Source organism: Notamacropus eugenii, chromosome 1, assembly GCF_028372415.1.
Source record: "Notamacropus eugenii isolate mMacEug1 chromosome 1, mMacEug1.pri_v2, whole genome shotgun sequence".
NCBI lineage: Eukaryota > Metazoa > Chordata > Mammalia > Diprotodontia > Macropodidae > Notamacropus > Notamacropus eugenii.
Genome location: NC_092872.1, coordinates 416,374,799 through 416,400,679, shown reverse-complemented (window position 1 = coordinate 416,400,679; position 25,881 = coordinate 416,374,799). Strand labels below are relative to the sequence as shown.

The window sequence follows — 25,881 nt, the reverse complement described above, 5'->3', positions numbered from 1 at the left end:
ATCCACATGATCTCACTCCCCTCTCTAGGCTGCGGATCCTGGGGTGTTTTTAAAGAGTTCCAGAGCAGAAGGGAAATAGCCAAGGACTAAAGGATGGAGACATCAATCCCCTGGGCTTGTCAGTCAGTGCATTCTGCAAACGGGCTAAGCCCTTTACTTCCTCCCTCATGCCTTCGTGTGAAACATTGGACATGATCAGGCACCAGTACATTTTCAGTAGGTTTTTATTGAAATGTATTACATTAGCAAACCCAAACCCACAGGTATACACCTGTCAGCATATACCACAGAATGTCACTACTGTATTATACTGACATTAAAACGTGTGCACCGAGTTTTGCTGCTGTCAAGCTGTGTTTCCCAAGGGCTCCCACAACTTCCTTGCAGGTGCCATCTCAATACAAGGCAATACTCTTCTCATTTTATGCAATTATCAACCTTACATTTTTTAGTATAGGACACCTATTGTTCCTGTCTCCATCTATTCTGGAGTAAATACGGCTTCAAATGCATAGAATCTTGACTCTCATCTCTTAGGACAAAGTCAACATGCAGCTTTCCATGTTGAGGATTATTGGAAAGACCCCTCTCCTCCTCCTAAGAGTTTCCTGTGCTATTGTAGAAAAATATTTTTTTGTCTCTCACCCTCTTAGACTTTGTGCATAGTTATCGGTGACCTAGAGCAGCAGGTCTTCTCTGACTCAAAGCCCCAATAGGTGGACTTAATATCTCACATGAATCCTGATGGCTGGGGGGCTCATCATGGCATGACCTTGGGGCACTTTAGATGAGAGCTCATCCTAGTGAACTCGTGGTTACAATTTTCAAGGTTGTCAGTGGGAATTTATTTTTCTACTTTGGGCAGTAGCTCTTTCTACCTCTTTCTATGACTAATATTTTACTTTGTAGAGTAATTTTTTTCCTATTCTGTCTATCCCCCCCACCCCCTTAGCTAGAGCAGTGACCACGTTACACCCAATAGAGAATGATGTTCTGAGACGGCCTAACCAAAATTTGTGCAGGACAGCCCCATTCCCTGAAAATCACGTCTCTTCCCCTAAAGAACATCTTAAAAGTTGGAGAGTTGAAATCACCGCCAAAACTTGCCAGGTGTAGGTGACCAGATGGTGGTCTTGTCTTACCTACTCTTTCTAGTCCAACGAACGGCCCTTCAGCCTCATCTAACCCACCCCAAAGGCAGAACTGCAGCACTGGATCATGATGCTGCACACGTCTTGTGTGTGTAATCATTTGCTTGTGTCCAGGCTATAAAAAGATGCTTGCTTAGTAGAAAGAAAGGATTCTGCCATTTAGGAGTCTACCTGGTGTCATCTGACTGTTGTGGTGCCTCTTGGGCCAAGTTGTTCAGTCACTGGTAATGTCCTGGTGGGGCACATGCTGACTTCCTCTAGGCCTAAATGAAAGTCAGAGGAAGGAGGTGGCCAGTGCAGAAAGCAGGGAAAGCAGAAAGAGCTCTTGCATCCTGTTAATTATGTAAAAATAGCTCTTGAGAATCCACTAAAACTGTCTCTGGCTCTCAAGCAGCTGATTGAGAATGCTGGAGTTTAGGAAAGATGATCATAAAAGTCTTTAGGAGCTGGTGAATGGCCTTGCTGAGCTTGGGACAAAGCTCATTAAGTTCCACCAAGGTCATTGATTCTTCCCTTTCTGACACACACACTCTTGCCTAGCAAGCAAAGTGGTGCATTGATCAGGAATGTGTCAATTTGTACTGCGCCAGCATTACTGATCTGAGAGCACAGCAAGCCATGTCCATAAGTAAATTGTGGCCTGGAGAATTCTGGTCCAATGGAAGTTTTTTTTTCTCTCTACAAAGGTCCTGGCCCTGCCTGTTTCAAACATTTTTTATCATTATCCCTGGATACAGAATGAAAAGGGTGGGTGGGTGGACTGATTATGAAAGCAAAGCCTCCACAAAAGACTGCTCACAGCTCATCTGTACAAGAGCAGAAGAGAATCTGCCCCTCATGCTACTCTAGGGCCAGAGGAAGAGACCTTTGGTTTTTCTCAGAGGTTCATATATTCATCCTTAAAATTCATCCCTGTGTTGGGTTAAGAGTGGAAAGGAATGTGAGAACCTGAGTCATACAGGATGTATTCACAAATCAGGTTGGTAACGACTTGAAATAATCAAGCTCAATGCTGTTCTGGCTTACTGGATGAAAAGAAACACTTTCACCCAATCCCAGATCACAGATTGAGGGTTAGTGTTCTCAAAGGAGAAAGGCAGGAAGGGACACCCAGAATCTGGGTGTAGAAGGTGAGACCGAGTCTTGGATATTCACAGATTAGGGGACAGTATACAGTATACACTGCCAACATCAGAGAGTGGTGAAGCTCCACACAGAAAGTGCGTTAACAAAAGACCTGCTGGCAGAGCCAGCTAGTTTTCTCTACTAGAGAACTAGATGCCACTGTAGGTGCCTGAAATTACCAGGAAGCACCTGAAGGAAAACGGTGCTCCTTTCTGAACCTCTTGAGAAATGTGGGGATTTCCAGAGGGTGCCATGCCAAGGATTTCTTGCCACCACAGAAAAGTATGATTCCCCAAAAGGCAATATCTAGGTCAGACTACAGAAAGATGGCTTTCTTGAATTGACCTTTCTACTTTCCCTTTTCCAGAGCATCTCATCAACCTCTTCCTAACGCAAGGATGGCTGACCTCACATGGGGGGAATGTAGGTAAGGCCAAGGAAGTTAAGTGATATGCCACATGGCAAGTTAATGGCAAAGATGTGGGGACAGAACCCACGATGATTAAGTTACGTATCCAAGCACAAAGACTTGAGAATTTGGTGGCCCTCACTTTCCTCTCTCCTTTTTGCTGCTTCACAAATCAGGAAAAGACAATTCCATTTCCCAAATGCAGATACATATCTTCCCTTTTTCTCCCCTCACCCCATTTTGTTCTCGTCTTTATTCTGCTGTCACTTTGCCCACAAAACCCAATGTAACCTTTTCAGTTCTCTCCAGAGGCAGTATGTGTAGTAGAGAGCACCCTGGATTTGGAATCAGGGATACTGATTCAAATCCCAGGTCTGACACTCACTGCCATCTGGCCTTGGGCAAATGTTTTTTTTTTTTTGGGGGGGGGCCTGGGGATAACAACACTTGTAGTACTTTCCTTAGAGGAGAAAAGTGCTTTGAAAATATAAAACACTATCAGTCATCATGTAATTTATCATTACATGTTATGCAGGAAATCAGTCCTAACCCCACTCGTATTACCTCAACATTCAACAAGCATTTTATTAAACACTTACTATTTGCAGTATGCTATGAAATCAATGAACATCACAGAAATGTTTATGGTCTAACAAGCATTTTCCAGTCTCTCTTTCACAGACTTTCTCATGGCTGTGTACCTGACCTGTTCAAGAGCTAGTTGATTTTAAGATACTGAGTAAATAGGTCAGTAGAAATGAAAGGGGAAAAGCAACTTCACTCTCAAGGTGGCTGATGTCCATGTCACCAGAAAGTGGAAGACCTTTGTCTTCTTTGAATGAAAGCCAACCTTCTGTGAGGAAGAACCTTGGCATTTACTGGTTGTGAGATCATGGGCAAGTCATTTAACCTCTTTTAGCCTCAGTTTCCTCATCTGTAAAATGGGAATAGCAATATTTGTGGTAATTACCTCATGGACTGTGAGTTTCAAATGGCATATACATATATGTATGCCTTTTGGAATCTTTAAAATACCACCCACCAGTCATTATTATTAGAATTTGTATTTAGCATGTATTTTCTCTAAGGACTGAGTGGGCTTTGAGTTCAATCATTCACAAATCTTAAAAATATCGGGCCCTGTGGGGCTTCAAATACTGTCACTGGATTTCTAGGGAAGGATGCTACCACTTTCAAAGGCTTAGATTTCTCTCCCTAACAGAGGCTGCCTTGGAGAATTCCTGCAGAGATAGCAAGCACATCTACTGGTCCATGTCTGCATTATGTTTTTTCTAAAATAGACAATAGGGAGATTCTTGTTAGCAAGGAAAAAGAAGCTTGGAGAGGTTAACTGTTTGCCTAATGTCATGCAAATAGTAAGTAGTAGAGCTTGGATTTTGTACTTACTCCAAGTTCAGGACTTTCTCCCCAACACCATGCATGCTGCACTTTGGGGATGGAATATATGTATATACTGAGCAAGTAGCTCAAGGGGACCAGAGTTAGTCTGTTGTTCTGGAAAGAACCTATCATTAGGGTCAGGAGACTGGGTTTAAGTCTAGGCTCAAACATTCCCTAGCCCTGTGACCTTAGGCAAATCATTCTACTTCTGAGATTGTTTCCTCATCTAGACAATGGGATAATCATACTTATCTTACAGGATTGTTGTGGGGAAAGTGTTTTATAAACTTTAAAGCACTACAGAATGTGAATTATTTGGGTTACAGTTTAATATCTATAAGCATATGATGGAAGGGCTTAATCATTGTGTCATTTTGGAGGAGATGGAATCCCTGTCTTGAATTTATTTGCTTTCCTCATGACCTAGGGAGAAAGGAAGTTGTCACTGATTGAGAATGCAGGTAGCACTCCCAAGAATAAGTAAATCACTAGGTTTCTGGACTGGCCAAGAATGGGCCTGGGATTACAAATTGGACCAAGCAGTCACTGCAGTCAGTTGTAAATGATCCAGCCTTGGAATCAACAGAAGAGTGAGGGAGAAAAGCAAGACCCCAAGGCCCTTTTACAAAACAAGTCCCCAGACCATGGATCCTCCTTGCTTCTCTGCATTAGAAATAGCTGCCCAGAGATCAGAGATGTCTAGCGATAAGATTCATGTACCATCAACAACAAAGACAGGTTACAGTCAGTGAAATATCTCATGTAAGAAGACTACACAAACAAAACAGAATTGAATTCTTATAAAGCAGATGGGAAATAGCTCATTGAAAATAGCCAATTCTTCCCTTCAAAAGAGTGATGTTGGTCATACTTGTTGATGCATTTGGTTGACAATCCCACCAACATATTCAGATGATTGCATTTTGTGAGTAGCACAATTCAAAAAGAATAAAAGCAGAAGTAGTTTGTTTCTCTCTTATGAAATTTCTGAGGGAATGAATTTCCTAGTTTGGGAGAAAAAAGCTAACTCCGTTAACACCACTGGGGGCCTTATAAACATAGTGGACAGCCCTGTGATTTGCAAAAAACAATATGTTTGCTGACTAGAAACATGCTTCCTTTATCAATGGAATGTCCTATCCTTTTAACCAATTTCTTGATTCACCTGTAGAATCCCTGTGTAATTGTTCAAGGTACCCTGGGGCTGTACTAGGTGGTACAGAAGAGAAAGGACATCAGAAAGGGCTCCAAGGTAGCTTCTTCCTCAGGAAGCTACTGAGACCCAGCAACATTTACTGGCTTCCCTGATAAGCACCTGTTGCATGGCTTAATCCCAATATTTTATGCCCATGGGGCCATAGTACTAGAGCCACTGAATGCCAGAGGAGGAAGCAGCTTTGCGGTTAGCCCTGGCTCAGGGATACTACAGTTCAGAATACTTCGATACTTTAAGGGAGTGGCAATTTCATCAGTATGGGTAACCCATTCCTCTTCACCAATGCAGTCTGAAATCTCTTTACACATTAATAGAGAGGGTCGTCATGGATGGCTGAGGATGAAAAAAAAAGTCATTACCTGGTGGCCAACTATCTGATGATGAGGCACACTTGGATAGACTGATCCTGACTGTTCCTGGGAAAATGGGGTCCAGAATAAGGACAGTGAGAATGTGGTAACAATGAGAGATTACTGGTTAGTCTCTTAAATAGCCTGCCCTCTACCACCCTCATTTGGATTCCTTTCCAAACACAACTAATTTTCTTGAAGGAAATTCTTAAATAAGATGGATGTATTTTCTGTTGATAGCCACTCTGCTGGTGATACAAGAGCCAATTCAGTAACACTGCAGAACCAGAGAAGAGTCCTAGATGGGCAAATCCAACTCCTAGAAAGGAAACCATGCCCCGCTCTGCTCTGCTCAGAGGAACCTTTTCCTTAAGGAGTGGTGATGAGGCCTCCAGTCCCGTGGAGTGAATGGCAATTGAGTTTTCCCTGGGCAAGAGTCCCTTTAATCCAAGGAATTGCTTGAAGTCAAGAATGATACCCTTTAGTCACGTCTTCATTGTTGACTTCTCAGGTCCATCTCTCCAATGAAGAATTTGATATTCCTTTATGTGTCTGCACAGAAAGATTGCCACCATTTTCACAAAACTGAGGCTCAGTTTGAAATTACAGGTTAGTCTAAATAGCTCTCCTGAAAGAGCTCCCTAGGTACTGCATAGCCAACAATTACTGAGAAACTGAGCGAACAGCTATCTTGCCCACCCAGGAAGGACCCAATAAAAGTGAGACTGGATGCCTGGTCTCCCTCACCCCCTCCCTATAACTGAACTATGACTGTTGTTGGCTTTGCTCTGAAACTGTTCACCCACAAGGTCAAGCTTTTCTTGCCAAAATCGTGTTTTGTTTAAAACTCAGTTTATCAAAAATATTTCTACAGTATAAGGGCCATAATAAAAAGAAAGGGAAAAAACAATCATATCACACCTAGCTAAGTAAAGGTAAAAAAACAAAAAAACAAAAAAACAAACAAACCCTGAAGCTATTAATTTCTTTAAAGTCTGCCCTGCTCCTGCCTCGAACTGTTGAGGGGAGATATGGAATTAGGTCAGGGAAAGCTCTTCTACTAAAGACAACCACTTCACTGAGGGTTTTGGATGAAACGCAGGGTTTCATTTGTGTTTAAGTCACAGCCTCAAAACATTATATAGAGTAAGACACATGCTAAAAATGATTGGTTGCATATGGAAAAACAGCAAGTACCCCTCTTCAATTTATGCTCTACAGATCCCAAAGTATCTTGGGCAGAGGAGTCCTTTCTTTGGGTTCCTTGTTACAACTATGTCAAGATGTACAGAGATTTAAATTTTCATTCACATAATGATACAAAAGCATTTGTAAGTTCCCGTACAGTAACTCTGATTAAAATGGAGAAGCAGATTAAACTGTCATAGCAAAAGGTGCATAGATATGTTGGGTTGATTCGCTCATCAAAGGATGCTGGCAGTTACGTGTCAAATACACACATACACATCTTTCTGGCCTCTAACCTTATTGTTTTTGCTCTAAACAAGCATCTCCTTTTTCTCCTGCTGGACAAAAATAGAAGATGCCTCCTTTCTGTATGTCTATATGTAAACTTCCCTATTCATCCTCCTTTGCTTTCTTCATTCTCATTATCGGGACTGGTAGGTGGGAGAGACTGTTGTTTTACCAAACCAGACCAGGGAGTGGTATTCACTTGGTGTCATACCAGAGAATAGGATGGTTTAACTCCACAGTGAAAAGAATCAGCTGACCATCGTTCATCCTGCGTGAGATTTGAGTACTTAGGAACCAACCAAAAAGAACAGGGATGTTTGCCCCATCTCCCTTAGAATGTGGGCTGGCAGGCACAGCTGGAGTGACATTCCAGTGACTGTAAAAGTGACTTCATGCTCAAAAATGGAAGCTAGGAAATGAACATGTGGATGACTATTCTTCATTGCTGGCACCCACTGCCACCACTCATCATGGCTCTAAGGACAGGCCACTTTGTCAGGAGCACAGCTGGTCAGTCATGTGGCAAGGACAATGGTACATGCCCTTTCCCCAGTTCCTTCAGAAAGAGGCCTCATCACAGAAAGAGAGAATGGAGAGCCAACTGGGCAGTAGCTCATGATCCTCTTAATTGGAAAAAAAAAACCCCAAAACATCACCTGGTAGACTTGGGCACACAATGGAACTCGATCACAAAGACTATTAGAAAGGCAAACTCCACTCACACAGAGCAGTACATGCTTATTAAAAAAAAAAAAAAGACATAACACATCTTCAGTACACAATGAACCCTGTGGACCCAGGGCTAAGCCTCTTGTATCCAGATGTAGCTCATTCCTCTTGTGAGATTGGACAACCTTGGAAGGGCAATGTGCGATGATGCATTGTTGCAGGGTAGTCCCATCTTGGGGGAACTTTGGCTTTTTGCCTGGAAACCCAACCCCAATGTGGGAAATGCAGCAGCTCCTCCTCCAGGACAAGACACCAACAGAAGAATACAAAAGAAGAATGGTCAGAAACCAACAAAAGAGTGACCCCAAACATCAAGGTTTCTTCAGGTTTTGTTGTCATCGTACATGTCCAAGGAAGGCTCAATCATGGAGAATTCGCTCTCGTAAACCAGGCTTCGAGGGGACAAAGAGTTCCGATGAAAGAAGTGCCCACCTAAAAAACAAAAAAAAGCAGAGCAAAGAGACTTGGTCAGGAATTAGGCATAAATGTCACAAGGTCAGAGGGGAGAAAGAGAAATGTATTCTCGTTGAAGTGTTACATTAGTTCAAATTCCATTTCAGTTGCTTTTCACATGGGGACAACACAGAACCTATCTGCGTCAACACAGCAGAAGCATACCAGATACATTTATTACCCAACAGTTCACAAAAATGCACAGGATTGTGATCTCTGCTGGAGGAGTGATCACACTGACAGAATCACAGATCCTTGAAGTAAATGACATATGCAAAAATCAGGAAGTCAGGGGCTGACCATTCAGCTTTACAAAAAGATTTACCCTTGCATCCCTTTAAACAAGCTTCTCTAATGTCTTTTAACACAATTCACTTCATAAATAAGGTTCACTCACACACCTTTTCTGGAAAATGCAGATGATGTAAAGTATAACACATATTACATTTTTGTTTCACCAAGCAGCAACTCTCAACATACTTCAAAGGAGACACTGGGCCTAACATCGTATCTGCTATCTGTTATCCTAATAGCTGGGTGAACTGGAACACTAACATTGGCTCTTCTTCTTATTGTTTTTTTGAAGACTGAGTCTATCTTGCCACGCTGGAAGTGTAGAGCTACTCATGGGCCCAATCCTATCAGTGACTGCCATGGGAGCCTTGACCTACTCAGTTTCTGACTTGGGCCGGTCTGCCTCTATTTAGGCAACCTAGTGGTCTTCTGATATTGGGGGCTCATGCTTTTAGTGCTGAACTTAGTATAGACATCTCATTAGTATAACCCACCAAAATTGAGAACTCCCCCACTCAAAGAGATCTGTCAGCATCAGCCCCCATGGCAGCTGGCACTGACAGGAGTGAGCCATTACTCTAGCTTGTCACTGCTCCTAGCCCCAGATATATTTTGCATTTTCCATCCTTCAGGTTACAAAATGAGTTCCTACAGAACTGAGAAGAAAGCTCTTCAATGAAGCTTAAGGTCATGGCGTCTCTCTTTTAGATCAGAATAATTACTATGCATGAATCATTTTTTTTGTCCTGGCCTAGACTGGGAGAGACTACACACTATAACCCCAAACACTGTCTCAAGACACTTGTCCTTTTATTAAAAAAGGTTTCCATTGGCAATATCAAGTGAAAAATGACATTTCCATGCATGTATTATTTAGTATATTTAGTATTCAATGTGATGAAGAATTAAATACTTAACAATGATTTCTTCAACCTTTAAAAGGTAAATTGTCTTTCCAATCATGACAGAAACATTCAACTGCTTTAGCCCTTTGAGACATCTACTTTGAGGGTTAGGCAATCTCCTCAGTGTGGGTAGCTGTTTCACGATGCATTATAACTTTATTCGGTGTATTTCCTATTCATATCTTTCTATAAAATTTTCCACTGAGAGACCACTCAATGTGCTGAGGGTCTTCCTCTGGTTCTTTTATTATTTTATTGATACCAGCATAGTACTCAAGCTATCCATTCTTCACCTTTGCCCTCCTATCTCTTTTTCCGGCCATATACATCCTATATGACATCGTTTACATGATTTGTCATGTGCAAGTCATTTTTGGTAATGTCTAAGAGGTCATCAGACAAAAATCTGGAGCAAATCAGAACGTATCATGTATAGCTTTTGGGGCTGGCTCCAAATATAAGGTATACCTTGACTATGTCTACTAAGGCACTTGTACCACAAGGTAGAGTGGGAAACTCCTATAGGGTTCACTACTAGTTATAAGTACTAGTTGGTGAGGACCAAAGCCAGGATCAACATACATCTCCTAAGACTTTTTTTTTTTTTTTGGGCATGCTCTACTTCTGAAACAAAGTCTAACCATGAAGATCTTATTTGGTAATCTGTACTAAAATCCTCCAATTAGGCACAGTTGATGTGTATGAGAAGAAATAATTTCCTTGTGTTTCCCCAGGATGGAGCAAGTAGATACATTTTACAGGGAGAGGTGGGAGGTTTTATGAGGAGGCACAGACTATTTTTAGGTCCAAGAAAATATTGGAATGAATACAGATCAAACTGAAGATTTCATGCTTGGCTAATCTTTAATGGCTTAGCTTTATGGAACTGCATAATGTGGAATTTATAATAAAAATCATGAGGTTAGTAAGGCTGCAAGTATGCAAAATGCAAGTATGATTAAGTCTCCAGATTATATGCCATATAGTGCTTCAATACATTGGCTACTTTGAGAATTTAGGGTCTTTGTAAAAGCAATGGGCCCTTTTAAACTTTTAATCACTTAGATACAGGGGTCTTGATAGACAATCTGTAAATGGTATTGATTACAAATTCTGGTTAACGAAACCACTAGTTGTATATACCATATTCTTATTTCAGACTCCAAGAGGAAAAGAAAATGACTACCATAGTTGATAATGCAAACTGTAAGCAAGACTGAAGTTCGCATCCAATGGGAGAACAGTTCCCATCCAGAATCTGTCATGGAATTGCTATGCATTTATCCAACCTAAAACATGAGGAATTAACATCCAAAAACAGTTCAAGGACTTTATTAAGACCCTACATTCCTTATTCTTTGTTGAAGAAAGCAAAAAAACTGAAAAGAATGTCATCTACCTCATCTTTTCTTCAGACATTTTCCCAGAGATTTTCTGTTTTGGCACTTTAGGTATATTCCTGACAATCAAAACCTACAATGAAATAGGGAGGCTTGTATAGGACACAAGGATTTCCAGAGGTTTGTATAAACTGAAATCAACTGACTTAAAAATTTCTACACTTCCCCAAACACTAACTAAACACAAGGGGTTTGTTACATTTGAAAGTCCCTTTGTCCCTGACTTGGCAACTCCCTTTCCCCATTATTGCTTTGTCTGAAGGCACAGACTCTGCTGCACTTTCAAAATGCCATCAGTCTTCGTGGTCGTGCAGCCCATTTAAGCCCACACGAGTCACACAATTATATCTGCTTAAGTATAATGTGGTTTGGGTCCAACATTCTAGGACTCGGCCTGAAATATGGTGGCCAAAATAATTGACATTTAAAAATCAATGTTCTCCTCTTGAACAGAGGCCTTGTCTGGACCTTATTCTGTGAAATCCTGTGTTTAGGGGGCCATCTAGGCCCCAGCTAGGGGTGGTGGTGATGGCAGCACTGTATTTAGCCTGCTAATTGGCCACACTGTCACATATTTCATTCTCCTGGTCAACTTTCAGAGCACGACTTCCTATGGACATGTTTCCTTTTCTTTTTGTAGAGGCTGGAAGGGTCAGTTCTTGATCTTTTCCCACCAAAGTTCAGAACAAGCTGAAGCTGGCAAAAATAACAGTAACTCACATTTCTATGATTTAGGATTTATAAAGTGTTTTCTTCACAATTCTGTGAAGTAGGGTAGGACACTCATTTTAGATGAAAAAATACCTATGAACCAAAAAAAAAAAAAAAGGATTTAAAAGAATTGGTTAAAAGAATTTGTTATGTCTAGTCTGGAGAGGAGCCTTGGGGGGAAGGTAACATGATTACTAACCACCTGAAGCACTGTCATTTAGAAAGGGGATTGTAGATTTTGAGACCTTCCGGGTCATCTAGTCCAACCTCAATCTTTTTAAACATGAGACCTAGAGAGTTTAAGTAACTTGTCCAAAATTACATAGGTAGTAAGTGGCATACCCAGAATTTGAACTGAGGTCCTATGCCTACAAATCCAGCACTCTTTTTGTTCTATTAGATTGCCTTGGAGATGTTTTGCTTAGCTCTGGTGGGTAGTTCTAAAAGGTATAGCATAAATTGCAGAGGAGAAGATGTCAAGTTGATGGTGAAAATATTCCTAAAAATTATAGTTGTCTAAAAGCAGAAAGGCCTCAAGACATAGTGGATCTTCCATCTCCTGAAGACTTCCACGGAAAGGTGCATGCCTACTTGTCAAGGATGTTGTAGGGCATATATGCCAAACTCAGCTAGAAATGGGCCACCCATCCATTCATGAGGATCCCTCCAATTGCATGTTGACTTAGTTTTAAAATGTAATGCATGTTTTGTTGTATTTTTATTTTGTTAAATATCTCCCAATTACAATTTAACCTAGATTGGGCTTTACATTTGCCACCTCTGCTCTAGAGGTATTCCTATACAGTTGGACTGCATGACCTTGAAATGGACAACCTGGGCCCTAGCAAAGTCATGTATTTCAGCTGCACACAAGTTAAGAAATCACTACAATGTTTTCTTAATGTGATTTTAGTCCTCTATGGTAACAATCTCATGGCCAGGCCATTAAATCCATTAGTGCAGGGCCTGTATCCTAATTATTTTTATAACTCCACCATCCCTGAGCACAGAGCTCTACCCTGATAAGTGAATCCATTTGTTAGAGAAATGACATTTCCTCCTCTCCTGATTCACTTTAGTTATCTGAAGCTGCTGGCTGGGATAAAATGAACTTTTTCCTCCCTGTAAACCCTAAATGAATAACATTACAATTTCTCAGTATAGGCACACCATGCAAGAGCACCCTTTCCTGGAAGACTATTTTATTCATTTTTAAAACATTGCACTTTGCAAGCATCTAGTCCTAAAGTGTGCTAGGCCAAAGTCTTTACAAGCTAGGCCTTCGGATCAGAAACAATTTTATTGCGTTAAACTGATATTTAATTCCTCACTTAAAAATGTTAATAATTATTGAACCTCACACATTTTGGTTCTAATTATAAGGCTGCCTTCTCAACTGAAGGCATATCATCTGTTCTGAATTAAGCAACAGTATTTAGATGTAGATTTTGGCTGCTGTCCGGAATTCCCATGGTGCCGATTCAAAAAATCTATCTCCATTAAATTTTAAAAATTAAATTCTATCTCCCAAAAAGTTTTCTTGGCTACCTTAAAACTAGAATAAGCAAAAACTAAAAGCCTGATAACACATTAAAAAATCCAAGAAGCAGTCGTGATGTACGGGACAGGGCACTGGGTTTGGAGTCCAAGTACCTGGAGACATAGGATCATGGATTTAAGAGCTGGAAGGCACCTTGGATGGAGGTCATCTAGTTCAGAGGTGTCAAACTCACTGGGGGGTTGGGGGGGGGGGAAGAGAGGAGGATCCCTAAAGTGTTAGATACAGATTAAAATACAATTGGAAAGTGTTTAACAAAATAAACAAAAATTCAATACAACAGAGAATTTTATTTGTGGTTTTCCAAGTTTATAGCTGCTATAGGGATTCTGACACCACTCATCTAATTCATCTCCATTGCATAGATGGAAATAAGTGAGGCCCAGAAAGGTGGTGACTTGTATAAAAATCACACAGTAAGTGGCAATGCTGGAATTGGAACTCTGGCTCCAGGATTCCAAAACCAGTATTATTTGTGTAATTTTGGGAAAGAGACTTCATTTTCCCATTTAAAGTCACACACAACAGGATCTAATTTCAGTTACTGAGAATTTTGTAGCCATGAAGTGGGTGAAGTAACCCCATACTATTAAGACTCATGCCTTGCACCTCCAGCACTCAAGTTTTATGCTCGGACCTGAAGACAGGCCAAGCATATATTTAAAGGCTAACCTGTTTATCTCTTATTCTCTGTTCAGCTTCTAAAATTCAGGCATAAATACCTGAAATACTGTGAAAAGGGGAATGTTAGTCCTTGTCTAACTATATCATTAAATATCATTGTTATCTTTATCAGTAAGTCACCTTGCTGAGGTTGGCTTTTATAACTTACAATGAAAAGAGAACACTTCAGTTCTCCATGTTAGTGCAGGAGGGAACAGTAAAGGGAATAATACCTTGGCTCTCCATGGAAATAAAACTAGGTGTAAGAAGCAGTCAGTTTGCTACTGACAATATTTCAGAGGACAAAATGATAGTGCCAATTTTCTGTGGTTAACAATGCAAGTGGAAGAACTCTTGATTTCATATGTATTATAAAGTCAAATGAATTCAAGATGGTCCATCAGCATCTTCCTGGTTGGCATATAATCAGAACTACTAAGCCCCATCATTGACTGTATTGATTTCCACGCAGGTACATAATTCAACAGAATAGAAGGGAAGGCTGAATGACCACTTGTTGTGGATGCTTTAGAAGGGAATTTTGGGGAGATCAGGTTGGGCTAGATTGGCCTCCAAGATCTTTTCCAAATGAGATTTTATGAAACTGGGAATATTTCAACTCTTTTAATCACCAAGAAGTTTCCCCAATATTGCATCTACCAGTATGAGAATGGATACAAAATGGTTCCAAATCAGATGTGGCAAAACCTTCATTTTCTTGAATAGTGAAACTACACATACAAGTATGACAAAACATTGTATACAGCTGGAAATTTCTGTTATAGTTGGTCACAGAATCACCATTTCTTTGAGTCACATTTGGGACAAAGTGAAAATGCCTCAAACAGCAGTGTAGATGATCTCCTAAGATGGTCATATACACATTCTTTCACAAATAAACTGAATTAGTAATGTCATTTTTGATATGGAAATATCTCAAAAAAGGTGAGTAAAAGAAAATCCAACAGCAGCAGTTTTATTTTATTATTTATTTTAATACAAAGCTTTGGCATTAGCAATTTTATGAAAAAATAAAATATACTAAAAATAAATGCTTGTGTGGCATGTTTGGTAAATGATGCACATAAAAATAGATTCTGTCTCCAAAGCTGTCAGAAACCACTTCTTCCTTCAAAACCATTCTGCTCTGTGGGATGAAAGGAGAGAGGGAAAGAAGAGAAGGATTAGTCAAAGAGTGGCTGACAACAATTAAAATAACAGAAACTGCCCCAGCTAAAATGAGAATAGAATTAATGCTAAAGGGATGTGTGTGTGTGTGTATGTGCTTTTTCAGTACTAACTGGTAATAACATTAGCTGCCAGCATTTCCTATCAAATGATTATCTCTGGGTCTGAAGCCCAGCTTCTTAGTAGCTTTACGATACTTCATAGATTTCCTGAGGGATTATGAATTTTATAAATAAAACAACATTTTCCAAAATTTAGAATATATTTTTCTGCACAATGTTTTGCTCCATGTTCCCATCATTTATACATCTCCTGAGATGAACACTTGTTGATCAAAAACAGTGGGTTAAGATTTGAATGGTTTGAGTGGCAAACATATTTCTAGATACACAAAGCTCCCCTATAGCTATTCCAGTCACAGTGAGGTATAATTTAAAACGCCCTTAGGAAAGTTTCCTAAGCTGATGCCCAAGCTAATGTTGAAAAGGCAATGGGATGAGGGAAGTCAGTCCACAATAACTACTTTGCACAAGCACGTGCCATGTGTTTGACTAACATTGATGTTTTAAAGCCCAGTTCTAATTTCATCACTTTCCTATTAACAAGCCTTCCCTGGCAAATTGCTGACTACAGGATAATGTCTAAGCCCCTGGACTTGGCATTTAAGGTTGACTGTGCTCTGCCCCTAAGACATCTCCCCAGCACATTCTGGGATCCAACCAAACTGGGTGCTCTCTGAACATTCTTGGCTTCAGCTCACATGTTATTTCTTTCCCCTGTTATCATGGATATCCTATCTAGCCTTCAAGGCCCTGGATATGATCTCTCTGATTCCGCAGAACAGTCTTTAACACTTTGTACCTCTCTTGAAGCATGCATCAAGTTTTGACTTTTGCTATTAGTTATTTGAATACTTGTCTTAACCTATCTACTGATTCTTAAAGTGAAAGGATTGTTTCATTTACCTTTGTATGATAACATGGTACTTAGCACAGGGCCTGGCAAAGTAACAAATATGTTGAAATTTAACAAGAAGCCTTAATTCATTAATTCCTCCATTTATGCCTTGCCATGATTTATGTTAGTCCTCTCTTCTTTCTGAGGATGCTGAAGAAAATGCCAAAGAGGGCAATGCTTTTCTGTCTGACTAAATATAAGTATTTGAATGCTAAAAGCTGAGAAGCTTTTTTAAGTAAGGATGGAAATTTGTAAACTTCCTCCATTACGATGACACTGCTTTAAAATGAAAAAAAAAAAGAAAATAAAAATGAAAATAACATTAAAGGTATTTCTGAATACTTTGTTATAGTTTGGGTGGCAAAGGAAAGACAATTACTATCTAATAACTGAACAATATCACCTTTTACTCCCATCTTGTCATCATGTACACAGAAGAAGGGATTCTCTTTCATTTTATTATTTCAAAGTGCTTGGAAAGCAATCATGGGCCATAAAAGACGTTTCGTGTTTCGAAAAAATGATAGTCACAATTTTAAACTTTTCTACATGTAGAAAAGGTTCTCTATGCAAAAGATGCAGCTGACTCCTGACCCTCCCTCCTCCACAGCTGAGCCTGTGCTGGGAAAGCTACCAAGTCAACCTTAGGATGCCTGCACCATTACAAGGAGGCTCTTAATATCATCCAATATTTTCATAGTACTCCATACTCTTTAAAGTGCTGTTACAGATAGGATCTTCTCTGTGTGCAAGTTGGCAGAGGGAAATGATTATCCATTACTTCTCCATGACTATGGAAGAAAGAAGGTCATGTTGTTTTTGTGTTTGTACACAGGTGTGTGTAACTGGAATGGCTATTGGAGGTCTAAATCCTTTCCCCTCCATTTACACAGAAGGACATTTTCCCCTTTTGGTCCAGATCTATGTACTCACAGGCAGGGAAATCCTTCCTTCTGATACACTCTGGCTGCTCTTCTCTAGCTTCTATTTTTCTGACTTGCCCAGGATCACAAAGTCCATCTGCATCAGGGGTGGGACTTAACTATAAGGCTGGCCCTGGGATTCACTATGCCAGGCTGCCTCTCATGAGGCAAGTAGTCACACACAAAGAGGATCAATAATTAAAATATTTATTTTTTAAAAAAATCTGTATTTCCTAAGAGGAACCAAAAGAATATGTGAACTGGTAAGTTTGGAGTGTTCAGTGGATAGAGGGCTGGATTTGGAATCAGATCTGAATCCAAATCCTGCCTCTTAGTTGTGTGACACTCAGCAAGTCATTTAATCTTTCTCATCTATAAAATGGAGATACTAATATCACCTACTTCAGAGTGTCAAATAAGTTAATCTATGTAAAACACTCTGTAAACCTTAAAGCACAATATAAATGCTAGCCATTATCACTTATTAAGCACTGTGATAATTAAATACTGAAGCAAAGGGAGCCCCCCCAAAAAAACCAACTTTCTTTGGAGGTGGAATGCCTAACCTTTCTTTCTGGAGTCCTGGGGAAAGAAACTAATTCTAATACTCGTGTGTATTTTACCTCACACATTCCTATGCTTGTATCCTATCATTAAGCTACCTTGGTTAAGTATTTCATTACTGATGCCAACAGTTTCAAAATCAGAGGAAGATTTCTGATAAAAGTGGTCAATGAAATTAACATTTTTGGCAGTAAAATGAAAGCTGTATATGATTTTATTAAATTAATTGCTAATGAATTTCTAACTGGGTGCTTAGCAATGGGGATCTAAATATATAGATTTGTAACAGTGGGCTTTGCAAACAGTGAGTTTATCAAATATTTGATAAAAATGTTGAATTGGACAGGGTAAGCTGAAGGTAGTGCCCTACCTCCAGGGTTTTACTGATACTTTTTGTGTTCAGTCCTTTATCCAGCTACAAAGAAGAGGGCTGTCCTCTTCACTTTGCCTACCCCATCCACCTCTGACACTCAACTAGTTCTGTAACCATGAACAAGACACAATCTAAGTTTTAGTTTCTTCATCTGTAAAATTGGGATAATAATACCAGTAGAATCTAGGCTTACAAAATTGTGAGGCTCGAAAAGAGATCTTATGTGTAAAAGTATACGGAAACCTTCAAGTGCTATGCAAAAGTCAGCCACCATTACTTTCACTGACCTAACGTTGTTCTAGAGATTCTATCAAACAAGGCTGAAATCAAGGAACACTGTTAAACAGTTTCCCCAAGCTATCCATCCGATAATGCTACTGAAAAAGGAAAAGAAATTCTATTCCCTTCTATGGTAAAATATTTTCTGATGGATCCAACAGGAACCCAGAGAGCATGTAAGATAACTTCTATTGCTGGACATTAAACAAGACAAAAAGGGAAACACACTGGGCATTATTTGTTCTTACAAAAGAATACATATGAATGTACATAGATAAACTTATCCTGGAACTAAACTTACATAGAAGTTTACCAGGTGGGTTCTGATATAAAGACATTAGATAATACATCAGAGAAGGTCTTTGATGAATTTCAAAAGACAGTAACCCTGCTCAAATGTTTGATTCTCATAGTAGCTCAATGAAGCTGTTTGTGTGTACGTTTCTGAAGATGGTACCCCTTTACAACTTAGCACACAGGTCTTCGTTGCGGTGGCTGACAAAATATGATGGAAAAATCTCTGGTGTGTCCATTTTAAATGGACTAGTATTTGAGTAACAAAGCTTATCACTAGACCTGCATGCACAGTTTTTAAAACTTGACAGAATTTGGCTTGCGTTGCCATGGATGTTGAGAATCACAATATCCAACATTTGTATAGGCCTTTAGAGTTTGTAAAATGCTTTATATAATTTTATTTGAGAACATAGGGTCATCTACCCCATAAAAGGCCAGCTAAGGAGGCCCTTTGTGGAGTCTGACTTTTAATCATTTAATTTAATACAGAAATTGATCTTGGAAGATTTAGAAAAATGAATAGCTGTCATGTCCATTAGACTGACACTCTTAAATATCAAGTGTCTTTAGTGGGCTTTTGACAGCTGTCGGACATCCATTAATTCATAATTAAGTTCTCTAACAAATGTGCAGACAGTCCTTTATTTCTCAAGGCAAGGACAGTATGCTTTGGATACAGACATGGGGTAGGCACTGTTATCATACAGCTATTTTAAGTCTAGACAGAATCCTTATTCAAACAAAAGACTAATCCATTTCAGCATGTGTAGGCAGAAGGGGTGTCTGAAAGTAAACCTAAGATTTTACTTAGAAAAAAGGCTCAAATCCTTAAGTACTTGTACAATTATATGGTTAAGATCCAGGAGTTTTATACCACACAACAGTGAAGAATTAACCTTAGTTGAAAGATATTTTAAAAAGCAAGTGTTACTTACTTGTGACTTACCCTATCTATAAGAAAACTTCAATATGACTACCAAGGAATGTCTGATTTTAACTAAAATTACATCTTGTGGAGCCTGCCCAGCTTATGTGTTTCTATGTAATTCAAAATCAGCAAATTAATTGAACTTCTGGATCTTATTTAAGATAGTCTACTTGAATGCTGGAAGATCCCTACCAAACAGTAATTTTGGTTTTGATATAGTTAAAGAGAATTTTCCTTTTAAACATTACAGAGAGCCAATGAGTTCAACTGCTTAAGCCTATTTTTAGTTGAAAGAATAAAACCAGGTCAATTAGCACAGAGAAGGATGCTTTTCTTTTTGATTGCTATAGCACGATGGCATTCTTAAATCTAATTAATCTACTTAGTTGTTTGCATGTAAATGACAAAGGGGGATTAGAACACAGTCAACCTAAAACTTAGAGAAATCAGTTTTAATCCTAACCAACTTGGGGCAGATGCTGTGCAATGTCCAAACATGACTCTCCTTCATAAATGAGTCACATGGGTGCTGGTGACAGTTTATACAGTGTACCACTAATCACAATGAATAAAATAAAAATAACCCCTTGCTGCTGTGAAAGACAGCTCTTCAAAAATCAGAGTATCTCAGAACTGGAAGAAACTTAAAGAAATTCTAGTCTGACTTCCTACCCAACACACACCAAAAAATTCCACTTACAAGACTTCCGATGGTTTCCACTTAAGTCCCATGACCGGAAACTGTTGATGACTACAATTACTTGACACTTAGGTAGCCGTATAAAGTTGGCACCAGGTTTTCCAAATATGATTGCACTTGAGCCCCACAACCACCCTGTGGGTAGGTTGTTCTATAGGTATTATTATTCCCATTTTAGAGACTCCAACTCTGAGAGGGGAACTTTAGCCTTATCTTGCTGAGGCCTGCCTCCTTCCACCAAAACTTGGATTCTATCCCTGGGATCCGTGAATCTAGTAGAAGTAAATCTTTGCCCTATTTTGCAAGTACACAGGACTCCATTGCACTTTGGGCAGTCTGCTTGCCATGCCCCTTATGTTACCCCTCTGCCTTGTTCCCTGACAGCTAGCTACCTTCTAGCTCCTTTTTACGTTCTGTCTTCCCCATTAGAAGGTGAGCTCCTTGAGGACACAGACCATCTTGCTCACCTGCATCTGTCCCCAGTGCTTACCATGGTGACTGGCACATAGTCAACACTTATTGAATGATTGGTAAATCTATCTAAATTTCGGTGTGGGAGAGAACTTAGTGCTCATCTAGCCCAAAACCCTCATTTTTAAGGTGAAAAAACTGAGGCCTCGAGATGATTTGACCAAGGTCAAAAGTAGCAAGTAGTGGAGCTGCAATTCTAACTCAGATCTTCTAACTGGAAATCCAGTGCTCCTTCTGCTATCTCACAAAACTGTCCCCATTCCATACACTAGAGGTAAACAAAATGTGCCTAATCCCTCCCTCCTGCTGATGTGAGACCTTTAAGTTTTTTAAGATTACCCTGTTCTCCCTTAGTCATGTTCACCTCCTGGTTTTCCTGGTGTCTTCCAAGTCTCAGCTAAAACCCCACCTTTTATAAGACATCTTTCCTGATTCCTTTAATGCTAGTGCCTTCTCTCTGATGAAGACCTCCAGTGTATCCTGTACATCCTGTACACAGCCTGTTTGTACATGGTTGTTGGCATGATTACCTCTACTATTAGACAGGGAGCTCCTTGACAGGAGGGACTTTCTTTGTATCCCCAGCACTTTGCACAGTGCCTGGAATGTATTGGGCACTTAATAAATGCTTATTACCTCAACTTCTCTAGGCTACACATCTCCAATCTCCTTGTCTATTTTTCAAGTGACATTAACTGCAGAGCCCCCTGACCATTCCAGAGGCACACTGTTATTTTCTCACTTGTCTTCTAGTAATGCAACACACAAAAAAAGCATTAGTTATTTTTTGGCTCCTGGCATCACACTGTTGGCTCATAGTAAGCTTGTGGTCAACTAAAACCTTTAGATCTTAACCGCATTAATTGTCACACCAAATCTCCTGAATTATTGATTTATGAACTGTGCTCATCACAGTTTTATTAGATATGGTGCCACTGGCATCAGTTTGAAAATGGTGCTTGTGTTATGGAAACCTGTTTTCTCAATCTTTAAAAAAATCATCCACATTTTTCTTGTTACCCAAAAATGCAAACCAGAAGAACACAAACTGAAGAATCATTACTTACTCATTAGCTTTCAAGCTAGCTGTGGCTCTGATGATCATGTAGCAGAGAGTGAAGGCGCTGAGGAGGCCAAAACTGGCAATAATAAACCATTCTTCTGTTGACAAAGGAAAGGGAGGCAATCACTCGTGGGAGAAGGCTCATGTCAAATCCATGTCAATATTTCTCTCAAATGCCATTGGCGGAGGCAACGCAGGTGTAAGCCATGACTGGCACAAGGAAGTGTAGCAGAAGGAAGTTTGCCAGAGAGTTACTAATTGGAAGAAGTTGTGGTGAGAAATACAAGGGAAAAAGGAAAGCAGGGCCAGCCATTTCTGTTTGCCAGCACCCTGAAGTTTGTGAGAAGGATGTAGTCACCAAACAAGTGTGAAGTGAGAAACGTAAAAGAAGGAAAAACAGTCGTGAAAATAGATTTTTGTTAATTACAACTAGGTCAAACTGTCCAGCCAAGCTTCTGACTTTTCCCTTTCTTCGGTGTGAAAACTCCACGCAGTCACCCCCACTTAGAGAAGACGTTAGCTGCAGAGAAGAACAATTCCCAAGAGCTTGGTCCATGGAGACTCCAGGCAGTCTGCAGCCTGAACTTCCCTTAGTTTTCATGATGACATTATGACAACCTCTATTACTTTTCCCTCCTTATGCACACATTCACACTATTGAACAAAACCAATACAACATCTTGTTGGTGTTTCATCAAAAGCAGTTGTCATTCATACTTATTACTTAGGTGAAGATTTTTTTTTTGTTATAGGAAGCAGACTGATAAAGCAGACAGGCTGAAAGACAGCATGTGAATATTTAAAAAAATGAAAACCACCAGTATATGATCACAGAGTTGTTCAGATAATCAAGGTGCGAGGAGGATTTTCTTTAAGCCATTTAATATTTTTCTTAATCTTGTAAAATTTTGCGTTTTATTGAAATCACATTCTAATACTCCTATACAGCAGAACCTCACTATACATGTAGAGGACCGCAGAGGAGAGCCAGTCCAAATCAGTAAAAAGTTTCAAGCATGACATTCTCTTAAAGAAATGATGCTTTATTATGCTTAAGGACATACATTATTGGGCCTGGTTAAAAAGATGTTGCTTGGTATAGGGCCCCTTGGAGACCTGATTGAATGAATGGAAAATAAAGATCTGGGATGAGAATATCAATTGCTTTTATGTAAAAGTTGACACTATGGTACTGGATGACATGCATTAATTTTTTTTTGGTTAAACAATGTAAACATTCTCTTAAAATTTTTGTCTTTTTTGTTTAAAACTCTTGTTTAAATTGCTTAATAGACTCCACAGAAAGGAAAACTACAGCTTAGCTCTCATTTGAAGCCAATAGATATTAAGTGCCTACTATGTGTAATACGTATTCCAAATTAGTAAAGTGAATTAATGAAGTTTTAGTGAATTGCTAATTCCCATTTTTTCGCTAGCTGATTTTTCAAATCAGGAAAAGCTAACTTGACAGTCTTAAAAATGAAACATTAACATTTAGTAACACCAAGGAAAATAAGAACTTTTTTCTATGACTTTTGAAGCGTAAAAATATAGATTTTTAAGAGTTTGGTTCTGTTTAAATTACTTGATTGTGAATAAACTTTACTCATTTGTGAGGCACAACTGTACTAAAAAATCAGCCCAGATAAAGCAAATTTGAAGCTGTATCCTAATATGGTTGTATGATGGCAGCACCACAGTGTACCATGAGCATACTTCATCTCTAACCTGCAGAGAATGATTTCATGAAAAAGTACCACTTACAAAGTCACAGACTTTTGGATAATTCTCTGTCTTCTTTATTGCTTTTGGACCAATGGTAATTTAAAAAAAATCTAGACTTAGAAAAAAAAAAACCCTTGCATATGATATTGTAAGAAACATTAAAAAAAGCCCAATCCACTAATCTAGTAGTTTGTGATAAAAACTAAATTCTGCTCCTGTACTTTGTGATAGATGAATAAAGGATGCATTAATATCAAGTAATGATATCACAAAATGATAGAGATAGTAAAAAAACAACAACCTGGAACTAGGTTTTAGTAAGAATTTATATAAAAATTTTATTTAGTAAGAATGAGACATGTTACTAAATCAAATGCACATGCTTTATGGATCTGGATAGTTTAATAAAAAAAGGTTTTGCTATATTCCTACAAAAGTAATGGTTTCCCATCATATTCTGTGCTGACTGACCAAAAGGGGCAATGGTTCTGACTGAAAAAATTGCACTCAACATATGGGGACATATTATGAAATGTGCAGAGGGAAGTAAAAGTTGTTCACAAAAATGATGTGTAAGGAGTAGGGTAGGAAAGTGTCTGTCTTGAGACACAGGTAAGTTTTTTGTGATGTCAAAATCAAATGCTTTGCAGTTCTCTGAAAATCTGCTTGTGCCTGCGATCAACTTGCTAACATTTAGGAAACCGAGATATTGTATTCAACTCTGCTTAGTTGCCCAGCAGACTGCCCTTCTTTTTTCTACTGAGAGGGCCTTGTGGAGATCAAGATTTGATCCAAGTGGGCCTTGGATCAAAGAGTTCATTGCTAAGGGACCTGTACCACTTCAAGTCTTTCAATTTAGAGACTTTAAATTCAAGCCAAAAAGAAAGGAAAATAAATTAGTAAAAAATCATCAAAGCAAGAAACAACAAAAACTTTGTTAACAATTCCCAAAGAAACTGAGAACTCATATTTCATAAGTTCGGAGTCTAGATTCAACTCTTTACTGTTGGGTCTTCTTTAAAATTCACTTTTGGAAATTTGAGGTATCAATGCTAAAATTTATGAACCATACCCGAAAAAAAGGAGGCTGGTGATATTCTGAAGTCATTTTATATGTAAACTCTTTAACTTCTAGAGCACTTACAGTACACATTAGCTCATTTGACCCTCACAACAGCCCTGTGAGGTAGGAAGACAAGGTAGTATTTTTTCCATTGATAGGTAAGGAAACTGAGGTTCAGAAATGTGAGTTGCCCAAGGTTAATGTGTGGTAGAGCTGGGATCTGTCCTTCAGGCCTTTTGACTAAGTCTACCATTCCTTCCACTACATCATTCACTCTGCCTCATATTTATAAACCAACGACCACTGGGGACACCTAAGACTCCTACATTCAATACTGCCACAGTTAACTTCTGTATAGACTCAAAACTCACTCCCCATAGATCCAAATGAGTCTTAATAATATGTTATGCAAAGCATACACAGATGATCTGTTTCAATAAAAGCATCTAAAAATTCCTCAAGTGGTTGAAGATATAGAGATATGTATTCAAGAACCCCCAAGGATACCTGAATTGTCTTGCAGGGCTGTGCTGTGTTAAGCTGAGGTTCCAGAACAGTGAAGGAAAAGCACTCAGCACTTTAAGTGAAAGATTACCACTTACTTGTTACTGCAATGTTGATTTCTCCTGTTCGAGGAGTGAGCTCCCCATCCTGAGGAAGTTGAGACATCCCTGAAGTGCGCAGTGGCTCAAGGCCAAGGGAGCTGTCACTGGCAAGGTCACCAAGTGCTGATCTTCGATTAGCAGCTTGGCTTCTGGTAAGCCTTTCCATGTCAAAAGCTACATTATCAGTACATGGCAAATTTGGCTGAAAAATATTTTCAGATTAAAAATTACATATATTTATTTTTATAAATATGAATAAAATAATAAGATTAAAAATAAACCTTAAACAGGGCTTTAGAGAATTAATTTCTAAGTTATATGATGGGAAAAATATTCTCCCACCAACTTTTTTCATGTTTTCATCATTCTTTTCCTAAGAGAGCTTTGAAAATAATGAATTTTTTTAAAAGACCTAAAAAATTTCAATGAAGGCACATTACTACAAAGTAACATCACTATGCATTGCAGTATTGATAAAATTAGTTATTACACCTTTATAAGATGGTTACAGACTTTTTTGGGGGAATAAAACTAGAGTTCTGGCTCAAAGGTAGATGGAAAGAAGTTAGAGTCTTCATTACAGAGCTGAAACCCAATGTGAAAAGCAAGAATTATGCTAAATTTGGCTAAATTATTTAGTTTGGTGGTGAATAATGTATTATTTAAAATATTAAAATTCATCCCATTATTTCTTTAACAATGTAGATTTAAAGTAATGATTTATTTAGGGTGGTTAGACAAACAACCATCCAAAACAAAAATCATAATGTGAAAAAGAATTTTGAGTGAGAAAAATAGCTGGTCCAAAGCCAAGGTAGAGTAATGGGAAGATGTTGAGCTTGGAGTCAGGCAAGACTTGGGGCTGAATCCTACTTTTGACGCTAGCTGTGTGAACATGTTTTCT

The 25,881-nt window shown here is 39.0% G+C and overlaps 1 protein-coding gene across 4 annotated transcripts in view; it reads right to left on the bottom strand.

Moving 5' to 3' along the window:
- Positions 1 to 206: 206 nt before the first annotated feature.
- Positions 207 to 25,881, bottom strand: part of RNF130 (ring finger protein 130) — a 131,334-nt gene continuing 105,659 nt past the window's right edge. The window contains exons 7-9 of one of the 4 annotated variants that reach the window (XM_072631257.1): positions 24,975 to 25,179; positions 21,589 to 21,682; positions 207 to 8,289 (exon numbers count right to left, since the gene is read on the bottom strand). In XM_072631257.1, the coding sequence (XP_072487358.1) occupies positions 8,217 to 8,289; positions 21,589 to 21,682; positions 24,975 to 25,179 (372 nt within the window). In that variant the 3' untranslated portion in view covers positions 207 to 8,216. Of the gene's footprint in view, positions 8,290 to 14,815; positions 14,989 to 21,588; positions 21,683 to 24,974; positions 25,180 to 25,881 lie in introns of those variants that run through there. The other 3 variants (XM_072631254.1, XM_072631255.1, XM_072631256.1) reach the window with 3 other exon arrangements.